The 24,325-nt window shown below is 40.5% G+C and overlaps 1 protein-coding gene across 10 annotated transcripts in view; it reads left to right on the plus strand.

Moving 5' to 3' along the window:
* The window catches only part of SRRM1 (serine and arginine repetitive matrix 1), a 30,519-nt gene extending 7,899 nt beyond the window's left edge, over positions 1–22,620 (plus strand). For 2 of the 10 annotated variants that reach the window (XM_045190670.3, XM_045190682.2), the window contains 13 exons: positions 795–998; positions 1,370–1,564; positions 2,076–2,195; positions 4,179–4,453; positions 9,337–9,417; positions 9,956–10,075; positions 11,889–12,033; positions 12,408–12,449; positions 15,904–16,014; positions 17,245–17,709; positions 18,289–18,484; positions 21,010–21,219; positions 21,591–22,620. In XM_045190670.3, the coding sequence (XP_045046605.1) occupies positions 795–998; positions 1,370–1,564; positions 2,076–2,195; positions 4,179–4,453; positions 9,337–9,417; positions 9,956–10,075; positions 11,889–12,033; positions 12,408–12,449; positions 15,904–16,014; positions 17,245–17,709; positions 18,289–18,484; positions 21,010–21,219; positions 21,591–21,695 (2,269 nt within the window). In that variant the 3' untranslated portion in view covers positions 21,696–22,620. The remainder of the gene's footprint in view (positions 1–794; positions 999–1,369; positions 1,565–2,075; positions 2,196–4,178; positions 4,454–9,336; positions 9,418–9,955; positions 10,076–11,888; positions 12,034–12,407; positions 12,450–15,903; positions 16,015–17,244; positions 17,710–18,288; positions 18,485–21,009; positions 21,220–21,590) is intronic. The other 8 variants (XM_045190677.3, XM_045190671.3, XM_024554390.4 and 5 more) reach the window with 8 other exon arrangements.
* Positions 22,621–24,325: the final 1,705 nt, after the last annotated feature.

Genomic DNA, 24,325 nt, shown 5'->3' on the forward strand with positions numbered 1-24,325 from the left:
TCAAAAAATAGTGATCTTATGCAAGATCGATCTATTTCTCTTCTCTTCCGGAGAGCATATTGCTTTAATCGCACTGGTCATTTTTCCGGAATACCTAGGTTCTTCCTGATGAACTCTAGTGGAGTATGTCTGCATCTCAACTTGGCTTTGTTGGGTTTGAGTTTATTGGGGAATGTCTCTTCACCACTGACCCTTGTACAACATGGGTTTGAGCTGTGCAGGTCCACTTGTGTAGACTTCTTTCAATAAATGCTGTAAATATATTTTCTCTCCCTGCTGATTTTTATCCAGTTCCCTTATGATTTTAGGGTATACAATACATATGACATTTAAAATAGGTGTTAATCGTGTTATTGGTGAGGCTCTGGTCAACAGTAGGCTATCAGTAGTTTTTAGGAAGTCAGAAGTGACCTGAGGATTTTCAGCTGCATGGAGTGTTGGCCCCCCTAACCCCTGCATTGTTCAAGAGTCAGCTATACTTTTAAGCATCATCTCCCTCTGAAAAATTGGTCTTTGGTCTCCTCATCTCTGGAACTGATTAAGAACGAAAATCTAGAGTTTCAGGTCAATGCTTCCTCCATTATAACTGGTATAACAGAATGTTTCCATTGGTTTGCTTGCCTTTCTGGTTTTCTCTTGGCCCTTCCCCTATTAGGTAACTGTGGTAAGATATCTTATTTCCATAGGGAACTTAATGGTGTGATTAAAAAGATTAATTCTCATTTTTGCCCTTACCCTCCCCCCCGCCCAGTCCACATTATTCAAAAACCTGAAAAACATTGCTTTCATCCTAGACGCAAATCCAGATCTCCTTCCCCTAGAAGACGATCTTCCCCTGTCAGGAGAGAGAGAAAGCGCAGTCATTCTCGATCTCCCCGTCACAGAACCAAGAGCCGGAGTCCTTCCCCTGCTCCAGAAAAGAAGGAAAAAACTCCAGAGCTCCCAGAATCATCAGCGAAAATAAAAGAACCTTCAGTACAAGAGGCCACTTCTACTAGGTAGGTACATAAAAATTCATTTATAAATATCACAGTTTTAGGCTACTAAGTTCAAATTGTGTAGAACGTTATAAGTAAAATGCCCCAAAGGTAACCACTGCTTTTTGTTTGTAGTCTTTCAAATATTTTATGTATTATAACTTGCTTCCCCCCCTACCCCAATACTGTGAACAACTCTGCACTTGAAAAATGTGCAATTAGAATTGTTAGTTGCTGTCACTGGATTTTGCTAATCTTTTGGAGCTCGGGAGAAGTCTTCATAGATTTTTGAAAACTTTTTAAAAAGAGAAATAACTTTATTCATTGAATTATGACGTAGGAGTCTGAGCAGAAGAGGGGGGAAATAAGCTTTTTTTTCTTTTCTCCCATAGCGACATTTTGAAAGTTCCCAAGCCTGAACCCATACCAGAGCCTAAAGATCCTTCTCCGGAGAAAAATTCCAAAAAAGAAAAGGAAAAGGAGAAGATCCGACCAAGATCTCGGTCACGTTCCAAATCAAGATCCCGGACACGTTCTCGCTCCCCTTCTCATACTCGGCCTAGACGGCGCCATAGGTCCAGATCACGGTGGGTTGTGGTTTAAGATCTGCATAGAGCTCAGGTCTTACTTGCTACTTTCCCAGACAGAATTAGGTAACTAGTTTCTTTTTCTTTTTCTTTTTGAAGATTTTATTTATTTTTAGAGAGAGGGGAAAGGAGGGAGAGAGGAAGAGAAGCATCAATGTGTGGTTGCCTCTCGCATGCCCCCTACTGGGGACCTGGCCTGTAACCCAGGCATGTGCCCTGACTGGTAATAGAACCAGTGACCCTTTGGTTGGCACTCAGTCCACTGAGCCACACCAGCCAGGGTGATAACTAGTTTCAAAGCAGTGGAAAACATTTAGTAAAATGTTATTCTTTGGATTTACAGAGAGAATTTAAAAAGGGCACTTTCTGTATACCATAAAATCTACATAAATGGAATTGTATCCCTTGAAATCCATTTTTCTTTTTTAATACAGCTGTTGAGAAAACTCTGTCAGGCAGTTCATTCCACGTTCCTGATTTATTCAGGCTCTAATTCTGTTTGTTACGGCAGATCATACTCACCTAGAAGGCGGCCAAGCCCAAGAAGGCGGCCATCTCCTCGGAGGAGAACTCCACCCAGACGGATGCCGCCTCCACCAAGGCACAGAAGGAGTAGATCTCCAGTGAGACGGTGAGTTTTCTTCTCTTCTTCTAGTTCGGAAGTGTCAGGTGTGTGCACGCACCGTACGTTGTCTGAGGCGCATGTTCGTGTTAGCGTCCCCTGGAAGAAAACTCTTGAGTAGCAGATGATGTCTTCCAAAGAGCCTGTCTCACGCGAGTGTAAAGGCTGTTATTTGCAAAGAAAAACAATGGTAGTGGAATGTTGGAAAATAAAAAGAAATTCACCATCTTATTGGTACCTCTCGTTAACTTTTGTCCTTTGAGATTCCACCAAGAAATCCTCTCAAGTGAGGGAGTTAGTCGCGTCCCTCTTTTTTCTGAAAAGTAGATGACTACAGAGCCAGTAAGCTGCTTTCCACCAGTATTAAAGTAGTCCATTCGCATTCATTATACCTTTCGTATTTTTTTTAAGAATTGTCATTATAGAAATGAGTGCTTACTATAAACAATTCAAATAGAAATAACACAGTTAAAAATTACCCAGCCCGGGCCCGGTGACTCAGTTGGTTAGAGCATTGTCCTGGTGCTCTAAGGTTGTGAGTTCAATCCCCGGTCAGGGCACTCAGGAGTCAACCAACGAATGCACACATAAGTGGAACAACAGATCGATGTGTTTCTCTCTCCCTTTCTCTCTCTCTCTGTCTCTCTCAAATCAATATTTTAAAAATTGCCCATAATCCCATTCCATAGATTATTAGCAGTTTTGTGTCTGGTTGTTTTTTAAGAGGTTAGGCATTAAAATAACCCTGTTAATAACTGTTGTTTTTTGAAAATCATCTTAAAATCAGCATGAAGTAAAATGTTTTAATCTATCACTTAACAAAAAAAAAAAAAAAAAAAAAAAAGATTGTTGCCGTATCTGTTCAGAATAGAGGCCCGGTGCACAGCAAAGTTCTGTGCCTACTTGACGATGCATTTCATTTGTCTTTGGAAGGAACTCTGATAGTTTTGCTTCAGATTATACTTGCACTAGAATTTTTTGACTCTTTTAAGGTTGTTTTTCAGGTAACCAAATCAACCTGGAATAATAAGCTCCAGAATTTTTGTTTGTTTTGTGTAGTCTGAGGTTTTTCAGAATTCCCATGGTTTCTTTTTAAAGATAGTTTTTTTCTGTGGGGAAGAGTTGTCAAGATATATTGAACCATTTTATAACTTAAAAATTATAGCATTGATCCTGCTGATAAATGAGACTGGTATAAATTAGGTCAGTCAGTTAAGGTATCACACTTCCAAAATGGATTATTTCTTCTTAGGAGGAAAGTAATACCTAGTGGTTTCTAGTACAAGATTAGTGGAAACAGCTATTTCTTAATATTGGAGTTTTACAAACAGCATGCTTAAATTGTGCTTACTGAGCCATTTAGCAATCAGAATATTGTGCAGATTGTGTAAGATTCCCCCCAGGCAGTTTTTGTCTCACACTTAAGGTAGGGTTTCTTTTTTTCAGGTTCTCAGGAATTCTTCTGCCAAAGGTGAATTCTGCAGGTACACATAATTGCAACAGAACTTACCACAAATTTTGCCGCAGAATTCGAGAGGCCCCTGCTTCTAAGTTTATGTAGCTAAATGAATTCCAATCCTGCACATCTCTTTAAAAATGCAACGTAAAGCTTTGCAACGTAATGCTTGACATTGTGTTATTAAATGAAAACTACTCTGCCACCCAAATTTTGTGTGCAAACCTCAAAACACTGATACCATTCCTCAGGAAGACAGAGGCTGGTTAGTTATATTAGCACCTAACATATTTTATAACTGGAAGGTAACTCAAACACGATTTATCAGAATAACCTATTTCTTTATAGTCTCAAACTCGCTGTCTCCTATGTTAGGTTATGGTTTGTTTCCCATTTTTTAAAAACTCATTTATCTGCTTAGCTACATAAACTCAAAAGTTGGATAAAAATAGCTGTATTTTTGCATAAATTGTACATACCTGGATGGTCATGCTTTGTAAATAGGCAGTTACTGAGTATGACTATTTACTCCACAGAAGGCGACGTTCATCAGCATCCTTGTCTGGGAGTAGTTCATCGTCCTCTTCGTCTCGTTCCCGGTCACCGCCAAAGAAGCCTCCTAAGAGGACATCCAGCCCCCCTCGAAAAACACGTAGGTTGTCTCCTTCAGCAAGTCCTCCACGGCGAAGGCATAGACCATCACCTCCAGCAACTCCGCCGCCGAAAACTCGTCATTCCCCAACACCCCAGCAGTCAAACCGTGCGAGAAAAAGTCGTGTTTCTGTCTCTCCAGGGAGAACTTCAGGTAAAGGTAAACATCAAAAAAATACAAAAAATTATGTTCTTTCTTCATTTGTTTACAGAGTGCTTGCTCAGTTGTGGGCCACCCCCTCTCCCTTCAAAGTATGAAGTAGCTGAGCAGCATTTGTATCCCGTGTTCTAGAGGGTCCCTTTTCTTTCCTGCTTTATGTTCTTCGGATTTGTTCAAATAGACTTTGTGTGTGTGTTGTTTTTTGTGATGCCTTCTGGTGTTGAGTAGGTAGAGAAATGTATTTATCAGTCAGGGGTGTTTGATTTTGGGTAACTTACTAAAGTTGTGTTATCGTGGTAGGGATCATTATATTACTGTGAGACCAGTGGACTCCCCTCCCACCCCCAAAGATTTTTTTGTTTGAGGACTTCATATTCTTTTTATATCTTTTCTTGGCCTTACTGTGCTCTCTGAAGGATGTGGTAGCTGATGTGTTCTTTAAATTTAGGCTCTAGGCAGGGTTCTTGAGTGTTGTCACTTTTCCCCTGTAGATTGATTTCTGAGGAATTTGTGATCTGAGACCCTGCCAGGCGGGTAGATGCTCGCTGTATTAGTCTGGGTGAAGGTTTGTTGGGGCTTCTTCCTTTAGTATCAAATACACACTATAGGATCTGTTTGAGGGAATTGGGCTTCTGGTGCTTAGGGACAGAATGAGAAAGACAGCCTAAAAGGTGAGTAGTGAGGGAGGGGGGCTATCTCAAAAGCTGCTATAATAATTGAATTTCAAGGAGCAACACATAGTTGTTCTGATCACATTTAAGTTTTCAGGTTAGACACAAAACAGAATGGGGACGGGCAAAATTTTGACTATATTTTAATGAATTTAACATGTTCGGGATTTCTAATAAGCATTCTTATTATGCTTATAATAAGCATAATAAGCTTATTCTGTAAGCTTATTCTGCTTTGCCTGCCTCTCCCCACCAGCACGGCACTGTATTCATATCCAGAAGGGCAAATTTTGCTGCACCTGTTTTGAACTCTGTTACGGTGAGATATGGAAGATAAGTTGTTGGAGTGGAAGGGGGATAATAGAAAACTGTTAAGAGTATGTGTAGATTATTTTCTGAATTTTAACAGGTTAATTTGGTGATACATAATTAAATATTATATGGTCATTTCTCTTGAATTAGCTCTGCGGACCTAGACAGTGAGCTGGATAAGAATAGAGACACCTTTAGGTTTTCCAGGTTCAGATGTAATTTAAGTATGGGTGGGGGTCTTAGATCACTTATTTTTCATGCCCTCACTTCCCATGTTACTTTTTGTTCAAGACTGGAAAAATTTCACTCTGTCCATAGTTTCTGTCCATCACTGTGTCCAAGTCTGATGCAGTTGTCCTGACCTGACCTATTTTTTTCTTTCCTATGAAGTGTTGGGACTCCTGAATATTTCCTTTTATCTGGAGCCAGAAAGCTCTCTAGTGAAAAAATACTGTAAATGCTGTCACTTTCCACTTTGCAAAAACACATCCACTTAACAGTTTTTCTGTTCACGTTGTATAGCCAAAGGGTAATAAGTTTACCTGGACAGAAAGACTGAATCGCTGTTAAAATAGTTTAAGAATTAGTAGTGACCTTTTGAAGACTTCGTAGGTACCAACTGCTTGAGTTTTGATGTATTGTTGGAGGAAACAGGTGGCTGCTTTTCAGAAACTAGTCACAGTGGAGATAAGCCAGGGTGGGTGGGACACAGGGCTAGTGCTGTACCTGTGGATTCTGGGGTTGATCTCTCCATGTGCAAACAAAACCCAACCAAAGAGATGCAGTGTGATCCGTTAGCCGGAGGCTGCCCTGTGACCACGGAAGCTAAATACTGGTTCTAACAATTTGGAATAACTTATTATAGTGAAATGATCCCAGCCATCTGTGATGAAATTGCAGAGCTAGAAATAACTTTAGAAATTGTCATCAACAAACAAGGTTCTCGGGTTAGGGGATTTGGTCAAGGTCAACCAACCAGGACTAGAATTTGGGTTCTCATTCCCATTGAAAAATGTATACTTGGTCTAACTTTCCTATTCCAAAATGCCTGTTCTGATTTCTGGAGGAGGGAAATAGCAGGGTGAAACTCTTTAGCTTCTGTACCTGGTAGTATGAGTTCAGGGATTCCTTTTTTTTTTTTTTAAGTCTTCATGCCTGATAAGAACAATGACATTGAAATTCAGTAGACTTGACTCTTGTAATTCATGTAGTAGTTGCCAATCAGGGCTTTAAATAAAGGTTCTCCTGTTGATAGTAGGCAAATGGAGTGGGAGACAGGCGAGAAGAGTATTCGGGGAGATTGAAGAGGTAAATTATTTGGAGTGTAATACGCATTTTCACTTGAAAGGGTCCTTAGGGAGCATTTTGAAATCAGTGGCATGTCATAGTTAAGTTGGTATTATCTTAGCATACAGAGTAATGCTTTGAAATCAGCCGGATAGTTAATGAAGTTTGTTTACAGAGCATCTAACCCTCTAGTGGTGGCAGTTTTGAGTTTAGATCAGTTTACCATATACATTGTACTTGTGGACACTCAGTGATTTTACCAATTCCAGTCACAATGACTTAATAAGTGATCTTTTGGGCAAGTCTGGGGGATTAATACTTTATAGAACTGTTGAAAATACTGGTTTTTCTGTTGATTTTGAAGATTTCTGACTTCATGCTACAATGATTTTTTGCCCCTTGAATACAAAAAATAAAAACATTTGGATGGGTAAAATCTTCCTAGGCAAACGAACCTCAATGAAACATTAACATTATGTTAATGATGCTATGATTCAGCCAGTCATTGAACTAGAGTAGGGGTATATAGTGGATGCTTGTCTAATGGCATAACTGTAACATTATAGTTCAACTGTACTGTTTACTAAGTAGGCATTTGCCAAGCCATCTTGCAAATAAAAACTCATTTTTAATGTTTAAGGGAAAATGCATTCTGACATCCAAACACATTTTGGAACCCAGCTTTCCAAGGCGCGGTAACTTGGACATGTGGGTTTACAGATAATTGAATGCCTATAAAATCTTTTTTTTTTTTTTTTTTTTTTTTTAAGAATTGGAGATGAACTGCCACTTAAAAGTGAGAAATACTGATGGGGGTGGGTAGTGCCTCAAATCCTTAAAAATTTAAAGCCTTTCTATTTTATTAAAAAAGACTTTATTAAAATACAAGCTTTAAATGCATTTATAGTGCTCCCATATTTCATAATAACTAGGTGTTAACCGTTCTTTATCCAGTTTGTCCAAAAGGCTTATTAGGTAGTATCATTAGTAAAATGTTGGTTGTTTCATTTTTTATTCATTTATATTTATAGATTTAAAGAGACATAGGAAGTGGGGGTAAGGGGAAGAAACATCGATTTGTCGTTCTACTTATTCATGCATTCATTGGTCGAGTCTTGTGTTTGCCCTGACCGGGGATCAAACCTGCAACCCTGGAGTATTAGGACTATATTCTAACCAACTGAGCTAACTGGCCAGGGCTAAAATGCTGGCTGTTTACAGTGGTGAATTCTCCAGTTTGACTACTTTAGCAAAGATGTGATTGCTGTTTCAGATTGCTGATTCTTTTACATTAATGTCCCTTGAATAAGCCTGTATAGAATTCTGAATATAAGTGTCTCTTAAATTAAAGGTATATACATTCTAGATCAAATATCTCAGGTAATTGCTTTAATGACTTAAAACAATTGTAAAGATCCTGAGGGGAATCATATTGTCCTTTTTTTTTTTTTTTTTTTTTTTAATTTATTTCTAGAGGGGGGAGGGAGGAAGAGAAACATCAATGTGCAAAAGATACATGGATTAGTTGCCTCTCACATGCCCCCTACTGGGGACCTGGCCTGCACTCAATCCATTGAGCCACAGCATCCAGGGCTATACTTTATTTTAGTTGAAGCAATGGGTAGATATTAATAGGCACAACTAGTAATTGTTGGAAATTAAAGCCTATACCCCAGAAATAGTGTTGGGGTCAGATCCTACCTAGATCACTTAAAGTATGTGTGACTTTGTGGTCACTTCTGATTAAACTTACTCAGGTCTCTCCTCTTGTAAAATGGAGGGGCAGGGGGGTGTTACTAGCAATAGTACTCAACATGCCAGCATACAAAATGTAATTGTCATAATTTGCATGCAATTGTGAAGAGAAGTTAGATAATTTATAACTTACTCCAGCTCTCCTGCCTCAGGTATATTTCAGAGCTGCTGCTGCTGCTTTTTTTCTTCTTTTTTTTTCCTCTAAGCTTTGGAAAGACTCTTCCAACCTTAGTATTTAATTACGTTTACTGTTGTGAAAGTCTGCTTTTTTGAAAGGTAGTTTAAATCCCTCGTGCTGTTGTGAAGGTTGCGCTCTGCATAATGAGAGTACAGCCTCTTGGGTGGCTAGTTCATTCCTCCTCTTCAGACCAGGATCTTCCTCTGAAAATTTCAGCAGATCTGATTTCTTAATCATTTGTCATCTGTTTTCTTCACCTACCCAGTAGTGGGTATTTCTGAAAGCTTTTATGCTGATGAGGCCTCCGTAGGCTGTTTTAAGTTGGGTAGCACGCAGAGGCTTGCTGAGCGGGCTGTTAGACACAGCAGCATCAAGCTTGCTCTACTCAGAAACAGCTCCTAATTTCTCTTAACTGTTGTTTCTTTCGGGTGAATCTCTAGATTCTAAATCATTAGAGAACTTTTGAGACTTTTCATTCAGCATTTAAAAATTCTTGCTTCTACTTCAGGTACGATTCAGATGATGACAAAAAGGTCTTACAGAATTTTGTAACTCTCTATAAATTCTTCATGAAAATAGTCGCGCCTATTTTTATATTGTTAAGATATCTTGTTAAGCTTTATTTTGCTTTCTTCTTGTAAGTGGGTTTTTTTTGTTTGTTTGTTTGCCGTACTCTTCAGTGACAAAACATAAAGGTACTGAGAAAAGAGAGTCCCCTTCACCAGCACCAAAGCCCAGAAAAGTAGAGTTGTCTGAATCAGGTAAGTTCTGTGTGTGTGTGTGTGTGTGTGTGTGTGTGTTTTAAGCTAAACTAGACCCGTAGCACATCTGATCAGACCCTCTGGTTAAAGATTAATTATGGGCTGTGGCTTAGTGGTTAAGAGCTAGGACTCTGAAGTCAGACCAACCTGGTTTGAACCCCAGGCTCCAACTACCTAACTGCTTTTTGTTTAATTACTTAATTTATCTTAGCCTCATTTTTGTCATCTGAAATGTGGATAACAGTGTTGTCCTTTAGGTTTTTGTTAACTAACTGAAATAATGTTTATAAAGTGCTTGGCACCTAGCCTGACCTGTTGTAGCATGTGCTTAAATAAATAAGTTTATTTTTATTACATTTGGTGGTGGTGATTTAAGTTGGTATTTTAAGCTCCTCCTTCTTTGTAAAAAGAAATATATATATGTATACATGTATATACATACATGTATGTGGTAGTTGCATTGTTTGACCCAACCAGATGAAAAGTTCAAGAGACCATTTCCCAATTCAAATGTTGCATTTTCTGTACGCATAACTAGAGAAACAACTCTCTAAATGCATCCGTCTTTCAGAAGAAGATAAAGGTGGCAAAATGGCTGCAGCGGATTCTGTGCAGCAGAGACGCCAGTACCGACGACAGAACCAGCAGTCTTCCTCTGGTATGGGCACTGATTCAGTTTTTTCTACCTGCGTTTTCTAATAAAAAGTACTTAAGGTGTGCCTCTCTATCAGTACAGTGAATAACTTAGGAGAAATATGTGCCTGCGTGGAAGTAAAGTAATTGATCCTCAGAGGGCAGCAACAAAAAGGGGAATGCGTATGAAATTAGAAAAGTATCATTCTTTTCCCAGCCTCCACTCTTATTTCCCAAAGCTTTATTCAGAAATTTTTTTTGTTTGATTTTTTTTTTTTTTTTTTTTTTTTTTTTTTTTTTAAGAGAAGGAGGGAGAGAGAAAGAAACATCGATTTGTTGTTTTACTTAGTTATACATTCATTGGCTGATTCTTGTATGTGCCCTGACCGGGAATCAAACCCGCAACCTTAGGGGGACAACTCTAACCAACTGAGCGACCTGGCCAGGACTATTCAGACATTTTCTGCACACATGTAAGCATCTTAGGTATGAAAAGAAATAAATAAAATTAATGAAAAAAGAAAGAAACAAGCCCATACAAACTCAAATTGTAGGTTATGTTGTCTGCCTTTTTAATGTAATATATCTAGACATCTTTCCCTGTTCTTAAAGATTTACTATATATTTTTTTTTTTTAGGATTTTTGTTGTTGTTGTTACCATACTACTTAAAATTTTTTTTTATTTATTTACATTTAGAGAGAGGGGAAAGGAAGGAGAAAGAGAAGGAGAGAAACATCAATGTGTGGTTGCCTGTCACACACCCCCCTACTGGGGACCTGGCCTGCAACCCAGGCATGTGCCCTGACTGGGAACTGTACCAGAGACCCTTTGGTTCACAGGCTACCATCCAGTCCACTAAGCCACGCCAGCCAGCGCCCATACTTCTTTACTGTAACAATATTTTACAATTTAGTGAACCAATTGCCTATTTGTACATTTAGGTTGGTTCCAGCTCTTTTTGTATACTGTGTGGAAATATCTGTAAAATGATAATTAAAAATGAAAATTTTGAATTAGAGTGTGTGCATAGAAACCTGATTTTTAAACCAGATGTTCTGACTTTATTAGCTCAGTTGGCATTTGTGGCTGAGTCTGGACACTACCTCCCCGCCCCCCCCGCCCCTCCCCCCCTTTTATAAAATGGAAACCAAAGCACATCCCATAGTGGTATTGAGTTAGTTAAAAGTTACACACCTTTTGCAATACTTTTTAAGGTGAGGTTAATCATGGAAAGGTTTGAAAATGCTCAAAGATTTTGGGTGTTTTTGGTACTTGGAAATTGGTTTTAAATTTATTTTTTAGTATTTGGAGAACAGTTGTTAGTTATTTTTAAGTTAAGGAAGCCATGTGCCAACAATTGAAGTTTTTCTCTTTGCAGTCTTCGGTGGTTGCTACCAGGCCTGTAGGAAATGTCACACGTGTTTGCTTGATAAATGCTAGGGACATGGAAGTAAGCCACTCAAACCCTGATGAGACTTTCCATAGCCTTTCAAGTGCTTACAGTAATAAGAATCGAGTAATCGAGTGCTTTTTTTAGCTTTTGCATAGTTTTTAGATTCTTAAAAGTCATTGGGTCTCCGTGGATAGTGCTGTGGAAATGATTTCTATAACCTATTTATGTAATAATAATGGTTATGGATATTTATTTGTACTCGATTTTCAAGTCACGGAGCAGACGCTGGTATTGCCCTCGGTTAGAGGTGATGGTTTATATACGTGCCTGCTTACGTTCGTGGACTTGCTAATTTGGACACTCCACCCACTTAGATTCAGAAAGCATGGGTACTCTTTCACGGGCAGGCCTACTGTGATATTTTGTTTGCTGTGTAATTATAGATTCTGGCTCCTCCTCTTCCTCAGAAGATGAGCGACCCAAGAGGTCCCATGTGAAGAACGGTGAGGTGGGCAGGCGGCGGAGACATTCCCCTTCCCGGAGTGCCTCTCCATCACCTCGGAAGCGCCAGAAAGAGACCTCCCCTCGGTAATGGCTTTTCGTCCGTAGTCCTCGAAGCTGTTTTGTAGTGATGGCACATCATAACTTACGAGATGGGCTATGGGCTTATTTTAGAATTTGGCCAACTCCTTAATTTCAAGGACAGATGCACACGCTCACATTTTGTTTGGGGGGTTGCTTTGTTTGGTGGTCGTTAGCTAATTAATGAGAGCTTTGGGAGTTTGGTGCCGCAGTGTGCTATGTGGGCATGATTGAGAGAATACCAGTTAAATCATAGCATTAGTTCCTGAACATCTTTGAATGATTAAAATATGTATTTCCATTAATGATACTTAATGCCATTGAAGTAAATAATTTGGTGAATGGAATTCTTGACGTTTGTTTCTCTCCACTGCTCTCAGGATGCAGATGGGAAAGCGATGGCAATCGCCAATGACTAAAAGGTTGGTTAGACACTACTTTGTAACTTAGGGCTACATGTCAAAGTTGTAGTGACTTAATTTCTTGTCTAGGTAACCCTATCCAATTCCTAGGTGTGCAGTGGGTGGAGAAAGTCCTCAGGTGTTTTAGTTTAATTACATGTCTTTACACATCAAATCAACGATAGAATTGCACACTGTTCATTTTAGAATGTTACTCGAAGTTAGATTTTTATACAGTTACAAAATCTGTAGTAATAGCACCCAGGTTTAGTGGGGAAGGACTTCGGCGATACTAGGGAAGGCAAGAAGAACTAGGGAGAGACTCAAAGAGTGAAAAAGGAGTGTGAGGCTTTGGCCCTCTGCTGTGTCTCCTGTGGTAGGAGGTCAGGTTTGCATACCTTCATTAAAGCTTTTCGATGATTGGTATCTGTGTGACCCAAAACCAGCAACATTTTAGAGTCAAATCACACCTGGAAAGCTTTAAGTTAGGCCTATCTTCTGAGTTTAAAAAACGAAAAAAACAGGCCCTGAAGTAGTAAAATGAACCTTTTAGGGTTGTGGAGTTGCAAAACCAGGTCTTAAATGACATGCCACTACACTGTCTTCACTGGTCTTTTGTTGGGGGGGGGGGGGTTAGCTGCCGCTCAGTTTCTAAGTATTTGGTCTTCCTAAAACTATCCTGTTCTTATTTTTGGCTCTGTTTTTGAAGCTGTTTTATTTTAGGTAGTCTCATTAATAAAAGTGATTTCTTGGAGAGCTTCTTTGGAGCCAGTCAGCAATGTTTGTGGCGGAGCTAAGCAGTACATTTGTACCGTGCAAGTAACTATTACTTGTCAATAAAAAAATGAAAGCCTAAAAAGAGATAAATTTAGGTGTTAGTTTCCAGCTGTAATTACCCCTGGCTTCTGTAAAATTGCTAGTATAGTGGCTGAAAGATTACAAAACCAATTTAGTGGTGAGATTTCTTCCCTTTCTCCCATCCCCTAAAAAAGGTACTAAGTTGTACTACTAGCCTCAAGTTTAGTGGTTTTGGAAATTGCCATCGGGTGTCTGGGATTTAGAGATGGAGGAAGAATTATTTGGGATTATGCTTCAGTATTTGTTGTATTTGAAGAGGGGAAATCCAGCCTGGTTTCTGATATTTTCTGTGTAAAGTTTAAACATTAGAAAATGTATTTTCCATGGTCTGAAACACTTGTCTTCGGGAATGGAGCGCTCCTTAACCTAAAGGACACAAAGTACATTGATCATACTTAGTGTAGCTGATCCCGTCTTAGGTGGTTGTCACATCTGTAACCTGTCTCTGTTACCACTGTGGCTACTGAAATGAGATTGTTCTGAGGAAGTCATGGCAGAAGTAACAGTCTGGCCCCTTGTTACAAGACTTCTCTGTTCCCGGATACGAGGAGGGGCTAAGGGCTACATCAGATTGAGTCTTACTGAAGCTGGTTCTCACAATTTAGGGGACACGCTTTTCTACTCGACCATCTGAAGTCTCCACACACTTGAAGGCTTAATGTGGCTTTAATGTTCAGAGTAACTAGAAAATGCTTAGCTGCTTTTTTTTTGCTTTTTAAAATTTATTTCTTTTTAATCCCTGATATACGTGCCTTACCAGATCAGTTACAAAACTGTAGCCTTGAGATCATAGAACCACGTGGTGTGGAGACTCCAGTTCACTGAAAAGTGACTGTCGGGTTTTTCTGGCAGTCCTAAAGTTACACTACTTTGGTTGGGGTTTTATTTATTATTATTCTCTTTTCAGTTATTTTCTCACATAGAAACAAGACGCTGAAGGTCATTGCTGAAAGGGACCTTTAGCTATTTTACAAATGAAACAGGCACGATATATCTCAGGTCATTAGTGTATCATAATAGATTCTAATCTAAGTTCAGTTTTTGATGACTCTTTCTATTTCATTTAAAGTTTTGTAAACAAATTGGGAGAATATTTTTAAAGAGAAGCCACATAAACAAGAGTAATAGCCTCTTATGCTGTTATACCTACTGATAACATATTGGGGGTTCTGGCTTAAGTCACCTCATCCTCAAAGTTTGTGAATATAAACCTTTGCTTTTCTTCTTTTTAAGTTAAAATGCAAATGTCTTTTTCCATTTGAAATCTTCATTACCAATACTATAGGTAACAATTAACAATACTATAACAATACTTCGTTAACAATACTGTAGTCACCCTGTTTCTCTTCATCCCATAATTCTGATTAACCCTGATGGTAAATGCCTTCCCCTTTAAGTGTCCTTTTTTGTAATCAATACGATGTAATTTTGTAATTCGATGTCTGTATTTCATTCATCTAAAGCTAATCTGTTCTGTTATCATCGCCTCTTGTAGTTTATATTTTAAATCTATTCAAAGTGAAGTCTTAGACTCCACAAGGCATAAACAAATACAAGTTGAAAATTTAATTTAGTAATGATTTCAGAAATTTCTCTAGTCCGTTTAACAGAATTCTTGTTAGTTTTAAAGGGAAACCAAGGCCAGTAAACTTGAGAAAATATTTTCAGATTCACAGGAAGCATCAGTACTCTACTGGGCAAGAAACTAAAAATTAATTACATTATTTGGCTACTTTGTATACACAAATTTACCCAAAAGGTGGCAAACTGGCTTAGTGTATATTTTAATATGTCTGTAGGGAGGTGTCCATGAGTCAGTCTAGTTGATACAATTATACACTCCAGGTGTGCTTTCTATGTTGGTTGTGTGTTGGTAAGCTCAGAATTAAGGTGTGTGTGACCTTATCTACACTTTAACCAAATCGGTCCCAGTGATAGCTTAGTGCTCAGACAGCTTTGGTCCTTGTCTTTGGGACAGTGTTTTTAGTTAATAGTGTACAACTCTGGGACAGTGGGAATACATTTTAAAAATCAAGAATTTGGAGCTGTGACACCCAGATTTGGGGCCTTAAGCCATTGGTGACTGTTAGAATTTAAAATATCTGTGTTAGAATATTTAGTTTTTCTAGGCTTCGGTGCAGTTGTTCCTAATAAGGAATTGGAAAAGCACCTTGCGAGCCTTTTCAAAGTAGTACTTACTGGCTGGACCGCAGCCCACACCTGAGGAGTGCAAAGCTCAGGTGGTCTCCCGGGTGGTGGCGGGGCGCGTGCCAGTCTCAAAGCAGTGCCCGGGCGGTGACTTCCAGCTTGCTTCATCCTGTTATGACTACCTTATACCAGGACCCAGACTCCATATTTGTACACTGAAACAGAAACTTCATTAAAACACTCACCCTTACTATAAGTAATGTTCTGATTTTCTATTTTTAAAAAAATGGTGGCTCATACCCAGGGTCTTAACTCATAGTGTTGACCTGTGGTTTATGAAACACTGTTCTGAGAGATAGAGTAATAGTTGTTGCACTTTGGGTTAACAATGATTGCAGTAGTGTTGTCTGGATTACTTAATTATAAATGCCACTAACTCAGAATCAACTGTAATTCTTCTTTGGTTTAGTGGCAGACGGAGGAGAAGTCCCTCCCCACCACCCACCAGAAGGCGGCGCTCTCCTTCTCCTGCTCCACCTCCTCGGCGGCGTAGGTCTCCCACCCCACCACCACGACGGAGGTGTGTAATCAGATGTGCTTGTTTGAGTTCTTTGGAGCTACTTTGAGTCTTCATGACTGAGATATCGTATTAGAGTGGCATTGCTCAGCCGTTCACAAACCACCGCCTATTACGTGATCCCATTTATGTGAAAAACCGGAGCACACAAATCTGTACAGTGGATTAGCAGTGCCAGGGTGGGCATGGGGAGTGAAGATGGTTGCACAGCTGCGAATATACTAAACCATTGAAATGTACACTTTAAATAGTTGAGTTTTATGCTATCCGAATCATACCAATCAAGATGGAGGTGCCCTGGCTAGGAATCGAACCGGTGACATTTTGGTTTGAAGGCTGGCACTCAATCCAGTGAGCCACACCACCTAGGGTGAAAAAGTGGTCTTTTGAGACAGAAAATGCAGGTCTCTCTTTGAAGGGGATAGAGACACTTTTTAAAGTTTGTGTGGTGAACTCTGGTTAGTAAGAGTCCAAACACCAACTCTTAGGGTACCACAAAGGAGAATTCGTAAGTTGACCTAGTAGAGTCCTGTTAATGTAATGCCCTAGTTATTATATGATGATAAAGAACGTTCAGTTTTCTCAAAGCTGTGCAATATTCTCTTCTCAAAAAACATTAAATTGATTTCATTTGGATTGCATTAAATGACTTTTGACAAATTGGAATTCATTCTGAAACTGCAAAATTCTCTGTTAACCAGAATGTCCTGTATTGTAGTCACTTATGACATACAGGAATTTATTAAGTGATATTTTTACTTAAATGAGGATAAAGTTATAGTGTTTCCACTTAGAAATATACTCCCTTTGCCTGGTGCTAGTACAATACAGGCAAATATACCTCATTTTATTGCACTTTCAAATAACTGCGTTTTCATCAACACCAAGTCAAGATCCTCCACCAGCAGAGAGACAGCTCAGATGATGGCTAGCATTTTTCAGCAATAAAATGTTTTAAAATTAATGTACATACTCTGTTCTTTAAAAGAGAATGTTATTGCACACTTAATAGACAGCAGTGTGGTGTAAAAATAACTTAAGTGTGCTGAGAAGCCAGTAAATTTATTTGACTTGGTTTATTGAAAAGTTTGCTTTATTGCAGTGGCCTGACACTGACTGCCCTGTCTCCGAGGTGTGCCTGTGTGTAGCCATATTTGCTGGTTGGTTTTCTTTGTATACCACTTCTTATCGTGTTGGACCTTTCGGTGTAAAATAATGGTATATTTTTCCTAGGACTCCTTCTCCTCCCCCACGTCGGCGCTCACCTTCCCCAAGAAGATACTCTCCTCCAATACAGAGGAGATACTCTCCTTCTCCACCTCCGAAGAGAAGAACGGCTTCTCCCCCACCCCCTCCTAAACGAAGGGCATCACCAACTCCACCACCAAAGCGTCGGGTCTCCCATTCTCCACCTCCCAAACAAAGAAGTTCCCCAGCCACCAAGAGACGTTCACCTTCATTGTCATCGAAACATAGGAAAGGGTCTTCCCCAAGCCGATCTACCCGGGAGGCCCGGTCCCCCCAACCAAACAAACGGCATTCGCCCTCACCACGGCCTCGAGCTCCGCAGACCTCCTCAAGTCCTCCCCCTGTTCGAAGAGGACCATCGCCGTCACCCCAAAGAAGGCAGTCCCCATCTCCAAGTACCAGGCCCATTAGGAGAGTCTCCAGGACTCCGGAACCCAAAAAGACAAAAAAGTAAAAATATTTTATGCTCTTTGGTTAAGAATACTAGCTTACATAGCTCTCCTTGTGGTTTAAAGCTTTTCCTCCCTTTACTAAGAAATTACAGAAAGGAATAAGCTGTGAATATAGACCTTTAAGGCATATTCTAGTTACTGCGCAGAGATCCTTTTCTGTTTTCAGGATAGTTCCTTATGGCATAAACTAAATGCCATAGGATTTCACCTGGCTTTTAGGAGTGTCAGCTTTATTGAGGGTACGCTTCTAAAACTAACCCGAAGTGACACATGGCATAGTTCTTGCATGTCCCGTAAGACTGATAAAAGCAGTCGTAAGTAAAATACAAGGGATTGGCATTGCTGATTTCATACAGAAAGAATCATTAACAGAATGAAAGAGGATTGTGAGTCTTGAACTGTTCTCCAGGAGACTTAGATGATAAAAATTTGAGTTAGTATAATCAACTAGCAGAATAAGCGCTGTGCAGTATTTAAACTTTGTTACTTAGTTGTACAATAGTAGTTGGTTATTTCGCTTAGTGAAGATCTCCGTTCTTGGATACTAAATGTTTTGTTTTGTTTCCCCCTTGTCTAGAGCTGCCTCACCAAGCCCTCAGTCTGTCAGGAGAGTCTCATCCTCCCGATCTGTCTCAGGATCTCCTGAGCCAGCAGCTAAGAAACCCCCAGCACCTCCATCTCCTGTCCAGTCTCAGTCACCCTCTACCAATTGGTCACCAGCGGTACCGGTCAAAAAGGCTAAAAGCCCAACTCCAAGCCCGTCACCGGCGAGGGTATGTGCCTGCCTGTTTTGGGCATCCTTTATTATTGTACGTGGTTACCTGAAAGCAGAGAAGGTTTTTTGTCTTTGGTGGCCCAGAGGAGCATCATTTCTTACGGTTCAGGTGGACTTTGAGGAGGCACGAGCTAAGGGGCGGCGGTTGCATCAGCAGTCCATGCGGTGCGCCCTGGCCCTCTGCTAGCTTGTGACCTGTCTGGTACTGTCAGACTCCAGGAGCCTGGTGGTGGAGATTGGACTATGTAGGAAATCTAGAAAAACAGAAAATACTGCCCATGGTTCTGTTATCTAGGGGAAACATGCCTTAGGGTTTCTGCTATTTTCTCTGAAGTGTTTGACACATTTGGGATACCTAATTAAGGTCACACAGATCAGTCAAACTTCCGATCTTGGGTTGTGTCCATATTAATGTGATTCACGTTTTATGAAAGAAAAAGTATATATCACAAAGAAGATACCAAGTGTTTGACAGTGGGTTATGTGTTAGGGAGTAATGAGTGGCTTTAATTTTCCTTCTTTGCATTTCACTGTTCTTGTTTTTTCTACAAGGGAAATACAGTTGACCCTTAAACTACGCAGATCCACTTAACATGTATTTTTTTCAATAAATACACAGTTGATCTTCTATATCCCCTGGTTTCCCATCTTCAAATTCAACCAACTGTGTGGATCGAAAACAGGTTGGAATCCATGGGTGCAGAGGGCTGGCTGTGTGCGTTGCTCTATGGCACTTTATTTGAGGGACCTGAGCATCCATGGGTTTTGGTGTCCTCAGGATTCGGGAACCAGTCCCAAATGGATATTGAGGGATGGCCGTAATTAAATCTGGGGGGGGTCAAAAGTTATTTGTGGGTTTTTTACTTCACAGGAGGTTGGCAGCCTCTCATCCCTGCATTATTAAGGGTCAACTGTACACTGTTTCTATAATAAAAAATGAACCTTGCAATCTGTGAAGTAGTAGATGGAATGGAAAGCACTTTATTGTTGCATAAAGTCTTGTCTTTGGCAAGCTACATAAGAATGACACTCTTGTCTTTATTACATGGTCAAATTTAAATATCATTGGAGTACTAAAATATTGGGGTTTAAATCTTCTTTCCCTTTTGTGAATCATTAATCTGATATTGGACAGGTTTTCGTATTGTATAAAATTAGTGGTTAAATGTCCATCTAAACAGAGTTGACTATATTGTGCAAACTAATTGGATGGATTGGGGAATTTTAAGCAATTGCTTAAAAATATGAACTCCAAGAATTGTGGACTAGATTCAGTTAGAGCAGGGCCTGCCCTCTGCGTAAATTGGGTGTATGTGCAGTGAAGAACAGACCGCCTCCTTTCTAGAGGTAGGAGAGGTCACGGGGCATGAAGGGTACCAGCACGTATTTAGATTAATAGCTGTATCGAAACTTGCTGTGCGTTAGGCTGGTGTTGTGGGGTGATTTACACATGTGCCCATTTAGTCATCACAGCAGCTCTGTCAAGATTGCCACACACAGTTCAAGGTGGACAAAAAAGAGCTCATTTAAAAAGTCAAGCAGAATTGTCTGAGGTCAAATTGTTAATATTGGGTTGGCCAAAAAGTCCATATGGTTTTTTCTAGAAAATTTCATTTTCACCAGTAACTTCATTGATTTGAGCATGTTGGCTAGCTCCTGCGTGGCATAACTTTGATTGTTCTCAATTAATGTCTCAGTGGCTTTCAACTTCAGCTGGTCTACCCAGCCCTGGGGCATCGTCCTGCGAGAATTCTGCAGCACAAAACCGCAAACCACTTCTGTCACGTTCGATCGGGCACAGCTCCTTCTTCATACACTGCTCAAGTCTTTGTTTGCATTTCAGTTGTGTTTTTACCTTTCTTGAAATAATTACACATAATATGCCCAAGATGCTGTGTATTTTCTTCCATCTTCAATATTAAAATGGTTACACAAAATTCACTAATCCTGATAATTTTTAATGCACACTGATGATGACAGCTGTCACAATACTGTCTTAACAAAATTGTTTTGAATGAGCTTAAAAACAACTAAGCGCTACTAGAACCACCTTAGGGAAAAAATCAGATGAACTTCTTGGCCAACCTAGTAGATTCAGGAACCAGAGTTCCATTCAGCTTGGGCCTGTCAGAGCACCAAGGCTTCCTTTCTGTCGCACATGCTGCTGTTCCTGCATCTGAAGGTAGCCCCAACTTGCTGCAATCCTCGAGACCTGACTCCCCAGCTTGTGGTCGAGAAACCTGGTTTAATGTACAGATGGTTGGGTAAAAATGTAAAAACCAGTTACCTTCACAGCTCGTTCTGACACTTAATAATCTGTGAAAAATATCTTCACTTCCAATGTGGTTCCCATGTCTAGGAATATTTTTCTTGGTGATTGGCCTTGGGCCTTTTTTACCCCTGAAGCCTGATGAGGTCTTGAGATTGGTCCATTTCGTCATTTCCTTGAGGATAGAAAAAGCTGAGTTGAACAGAATTCTAATAGTTGATTTATTGCTGTTATTTATATTTCTGGGTTTCTAGAATTCTGACCAAGAAGGGGGTGGGAAGAAAAAGAAGAAAAAGAAGGACAAGAAACACAAAAAGGATAAGAAGCACAAGAAACACAAAAAACACAAGAAAGAAAAGGCTGTGGCTGCAGCCGCTGCAGCCGCGGGAGCCCCCGCAGCCGTTGCCGGTCCCACCACCACGTCAGCACAGGAGGAACCAGAGGCAGAGCCAGAGCCCAGGAAGGTACGATGGGCGCTGTCCTGCGGCTTATACAGATAGCTAAATTTTATTTTTATCTATTGTTTTAATAATTGGCCCCTTGGCTGTTAACTCTTTTGATCTGTTTCTCAATGACCTGCCAAGAACTGGAATTTGCCAAGACAGATGATAGGAATATGAACGGCTGCCAGAAAGTTTAATGTATATTTTTAAAATAACCTCTCTGAGATACAGTTAACATACCACATAATTTACCCATTTAAAATACATGATTTGATGGGTTTTAGTGTATTCATGAAACTGCGGCCGTCACTACAGTTTGGTTTTGCTCTGTACTTAGTATCCCCTAATAGTGTCTCCAGACTTGACTGTCCGACCTTTCTGGGTTTTTCCAGGAGACCGAAAGTGAAGCTGAAGATAACCTTGACGACTTAGAAAAGCACCTGCGTGAAAAGGCCCTGAGATCGATGAGGAAGGCTCAAGTGTCCCCACAGTCTTAGGTGGAAATGTTTGTTACGATGTAAATTTTATTTGGTTTGTACTCAATCCAATTTCAAAAATGCTAAAATGTGTTTGAGCTTTAGACTATAACATTTGTTGTAATATTGCTAGGTTGAAGTTCACCATGTAAAAAAGGGCATGGGTTTACATTGCAAAAGGTGTCCACAGTGTGTTCGTGACGTTCTTTCATTGACAGCCGACATAAATTCATTTAGAGTGAAATGTTTTAAGCCAAAATAAGTCCCCTTTTTAAAAAAGGGGCTTTAAATATTGTTGGCATTTTTATGGTTTGTTTAAATGCCCCTGGCTATTCCCAGAGGTTTTCTTTTCCTTTTTTTCTTTACTACTTCTCATTTGAGTCTTAGCACCCATTTAAGTTATGATGCTTCCAACCTCGGATGGTTTTGCAGTTGCCCAGAAATAAGACCACTGATGAACTACCACAAAAGTATAAATTAACGTTTTAATGCCATGATCTTTCCTGTTGCCTGTGGAGTCTCTGCTGAAATGAGTCAAGATTCAAGCTCTAGGGTGAGACAGAAAATGAAAGCGCGCTGTTTGCCAGGGCGAGGGCACTGTGGGTTAGTACTGATGTGTAGCCAGTTGATTTGGAACACTGGAATTTCCTTCTGTTCTGTTGTGTTTTTTGTAAAGGCAATTAACTAGTCCCAGGAAGGATCCTTCAGTTACATAAACTTTGTTTTAAGAAATGGTTCCATTCATAATATTGTCTTTTTCTTCCAATTGGTATATACAACTTTCAGAGCTCTTGTATTTGGAAGGCTGGAAGGGCCCAGACTTTTGAAATGGTGTCTTGTTTTCACTGTTTTTGTTTTTGTTTTGTTTTATTTTTTGATTTTTTTTTTTAAACTAAAGCTATGTAAAGCTTGTGGATTAAACAGAATAAATTTCTAAATTTAAAAACGTTGGCCACTCACTTTTACTTACTCATCTCAATCCTGCGGGAAACCTGCCTTTCTTAGAAATCTGACAGTCCCCCTTGGCACCTCGGGCGGGGTGGGGGTTGGGCGGGGGTGATAAAAAGGGGGTGAAACTGTCTTACCGTCTTCATCTTAATAATTCGAGTGGTGAGCGCCGTGAGTGGGAAGGGACGGTGCGGTGGGAACACACGCGGTGAGCTGGCGGTGTTGAGCCAGCCAGCAATGTCTGCACGCCCTGACGCAGGAGGAGCCCGGCACGGTCCCGGAAGTGCATAAAGGCTAATGGAAGGCTGGGGAGGGTGGTTGAATGTGTGGCTCTCCAAACTCAAGCCTCTCTTGCATGTGAGATTAGCGGAGCAAAATAATTTGAGGAAACTTGGAGTTGACGACGTTGAAGGAGGTAAAATAACAACATTCACGTGAAGGAAGTAAAGGAGTTGGGGCACCATGAGGAGCAGGTTGGCACGTGGGCAGCTCATTTGATTATAATTTCTGGCATTTGAAGCAAAAAGAAAAAATGCCTGCATCGTGTCTAAATCTCAGGAAAACACTTTTTTTTGTTGTTTTTTTTAAGAGGCAAAAGCTTAATGAAGATGCTTCTGCAGGGACCAAACTAAGGGGGTCTAGGGTGACTATCCATGATTGGTAATAGAATCTTACACGTGTGTGCAGCTATTTTCGAGGATCTTTGCATGACTCTTGACTTCATGGTGTTGTGGTATCGGAAAAGCACAGAACGTCCACTTACTGAGATGGTTGTTGCTCCCAGTCCCGATGAGAGCAGGTCAGCGTCCATCCCAGGCATCTACGCGTCTAGCCTGTCACTTACTCGTTTAACACGTTCACTCATCCTTTCAAATGTGAAATGGTGGGGTTTTTCTTTGTCCCTACTAAACGTAGGGTGGCTTTCCCTACATTTAGTCTCTAATCCCTAACTTTATAGACGTCATTTTTTTTTTTTGATGTGTCAGATTTATTTCCAGTCTACCACCCCTGACCTAGACCCCTCTTTAGCCAGCTCAATAACTAACTCCATCTGGATGTCTGTGGGGTGCCTCTCGCATGCCGCCAACCAGGGATCCAGCCCACAACCCAGGCATGTGCCCTGGCTGGGGATTGAACCAGCAATCTTTTAGTTCCCAGGCCAGCGCTCGATCCACTGAGCCACACCAGCCATGCAGGGCAGAATTTCCCTGATACCATCTTCTGCTCTTATCCCGTCTCATTCCAGTACCTGTCACCCTCAAAGTTGAATCAAAGCTGAATCAGTGCTGCCAGTGGCAGTATTGTCCCTCCAACACGCACACAAGCCCTTCACTCCCAACAGCCTCAGTCAGATTCTCGTATTGCTCAAAACCCTTGGACAGTCTTGGAATGAAATCTAAACTTCTTCCGATGGCCCGCAGGCCCAGTCGCACTGGTCCAAGTCCGCTTTGGCAGGAACTCCCCAGTCTGCTCACACCACACCCGCCTCCTTGCTCCGCCTTTAACCCACCAAAATTGACTTCTTTTCCAGGGCTTCCTTTCTGCGGTTCCCCTCATCCTGGGAGGCACCACCTCCCACTCTTCTGGCTGGTTTTCTTGTCTTTCCTCAGACAGCCTTCCTTACCTCCTTTATTTTCGTGTATAGCAATTATTATTACTACATGAAATGTAGTTTTGGTCCCCAGGAACTTGGTCTTGCCCTT

Source organism: Desmodus rotundus, chromosome 3 (assembly GCF_022682495.2).
Source record: "Desmodus rotundus isolate HL8 chromosome 3, HLdesRot8A.1, whole genome shotgun sequence".
NCBI classification, from domain to species: domain Eukaryota; kingdom Metazoa; phylum Chordata; class Mammalia; order Chiroptera; family Phyllostomidae; genus Desmodus; species Desmodus rotundus.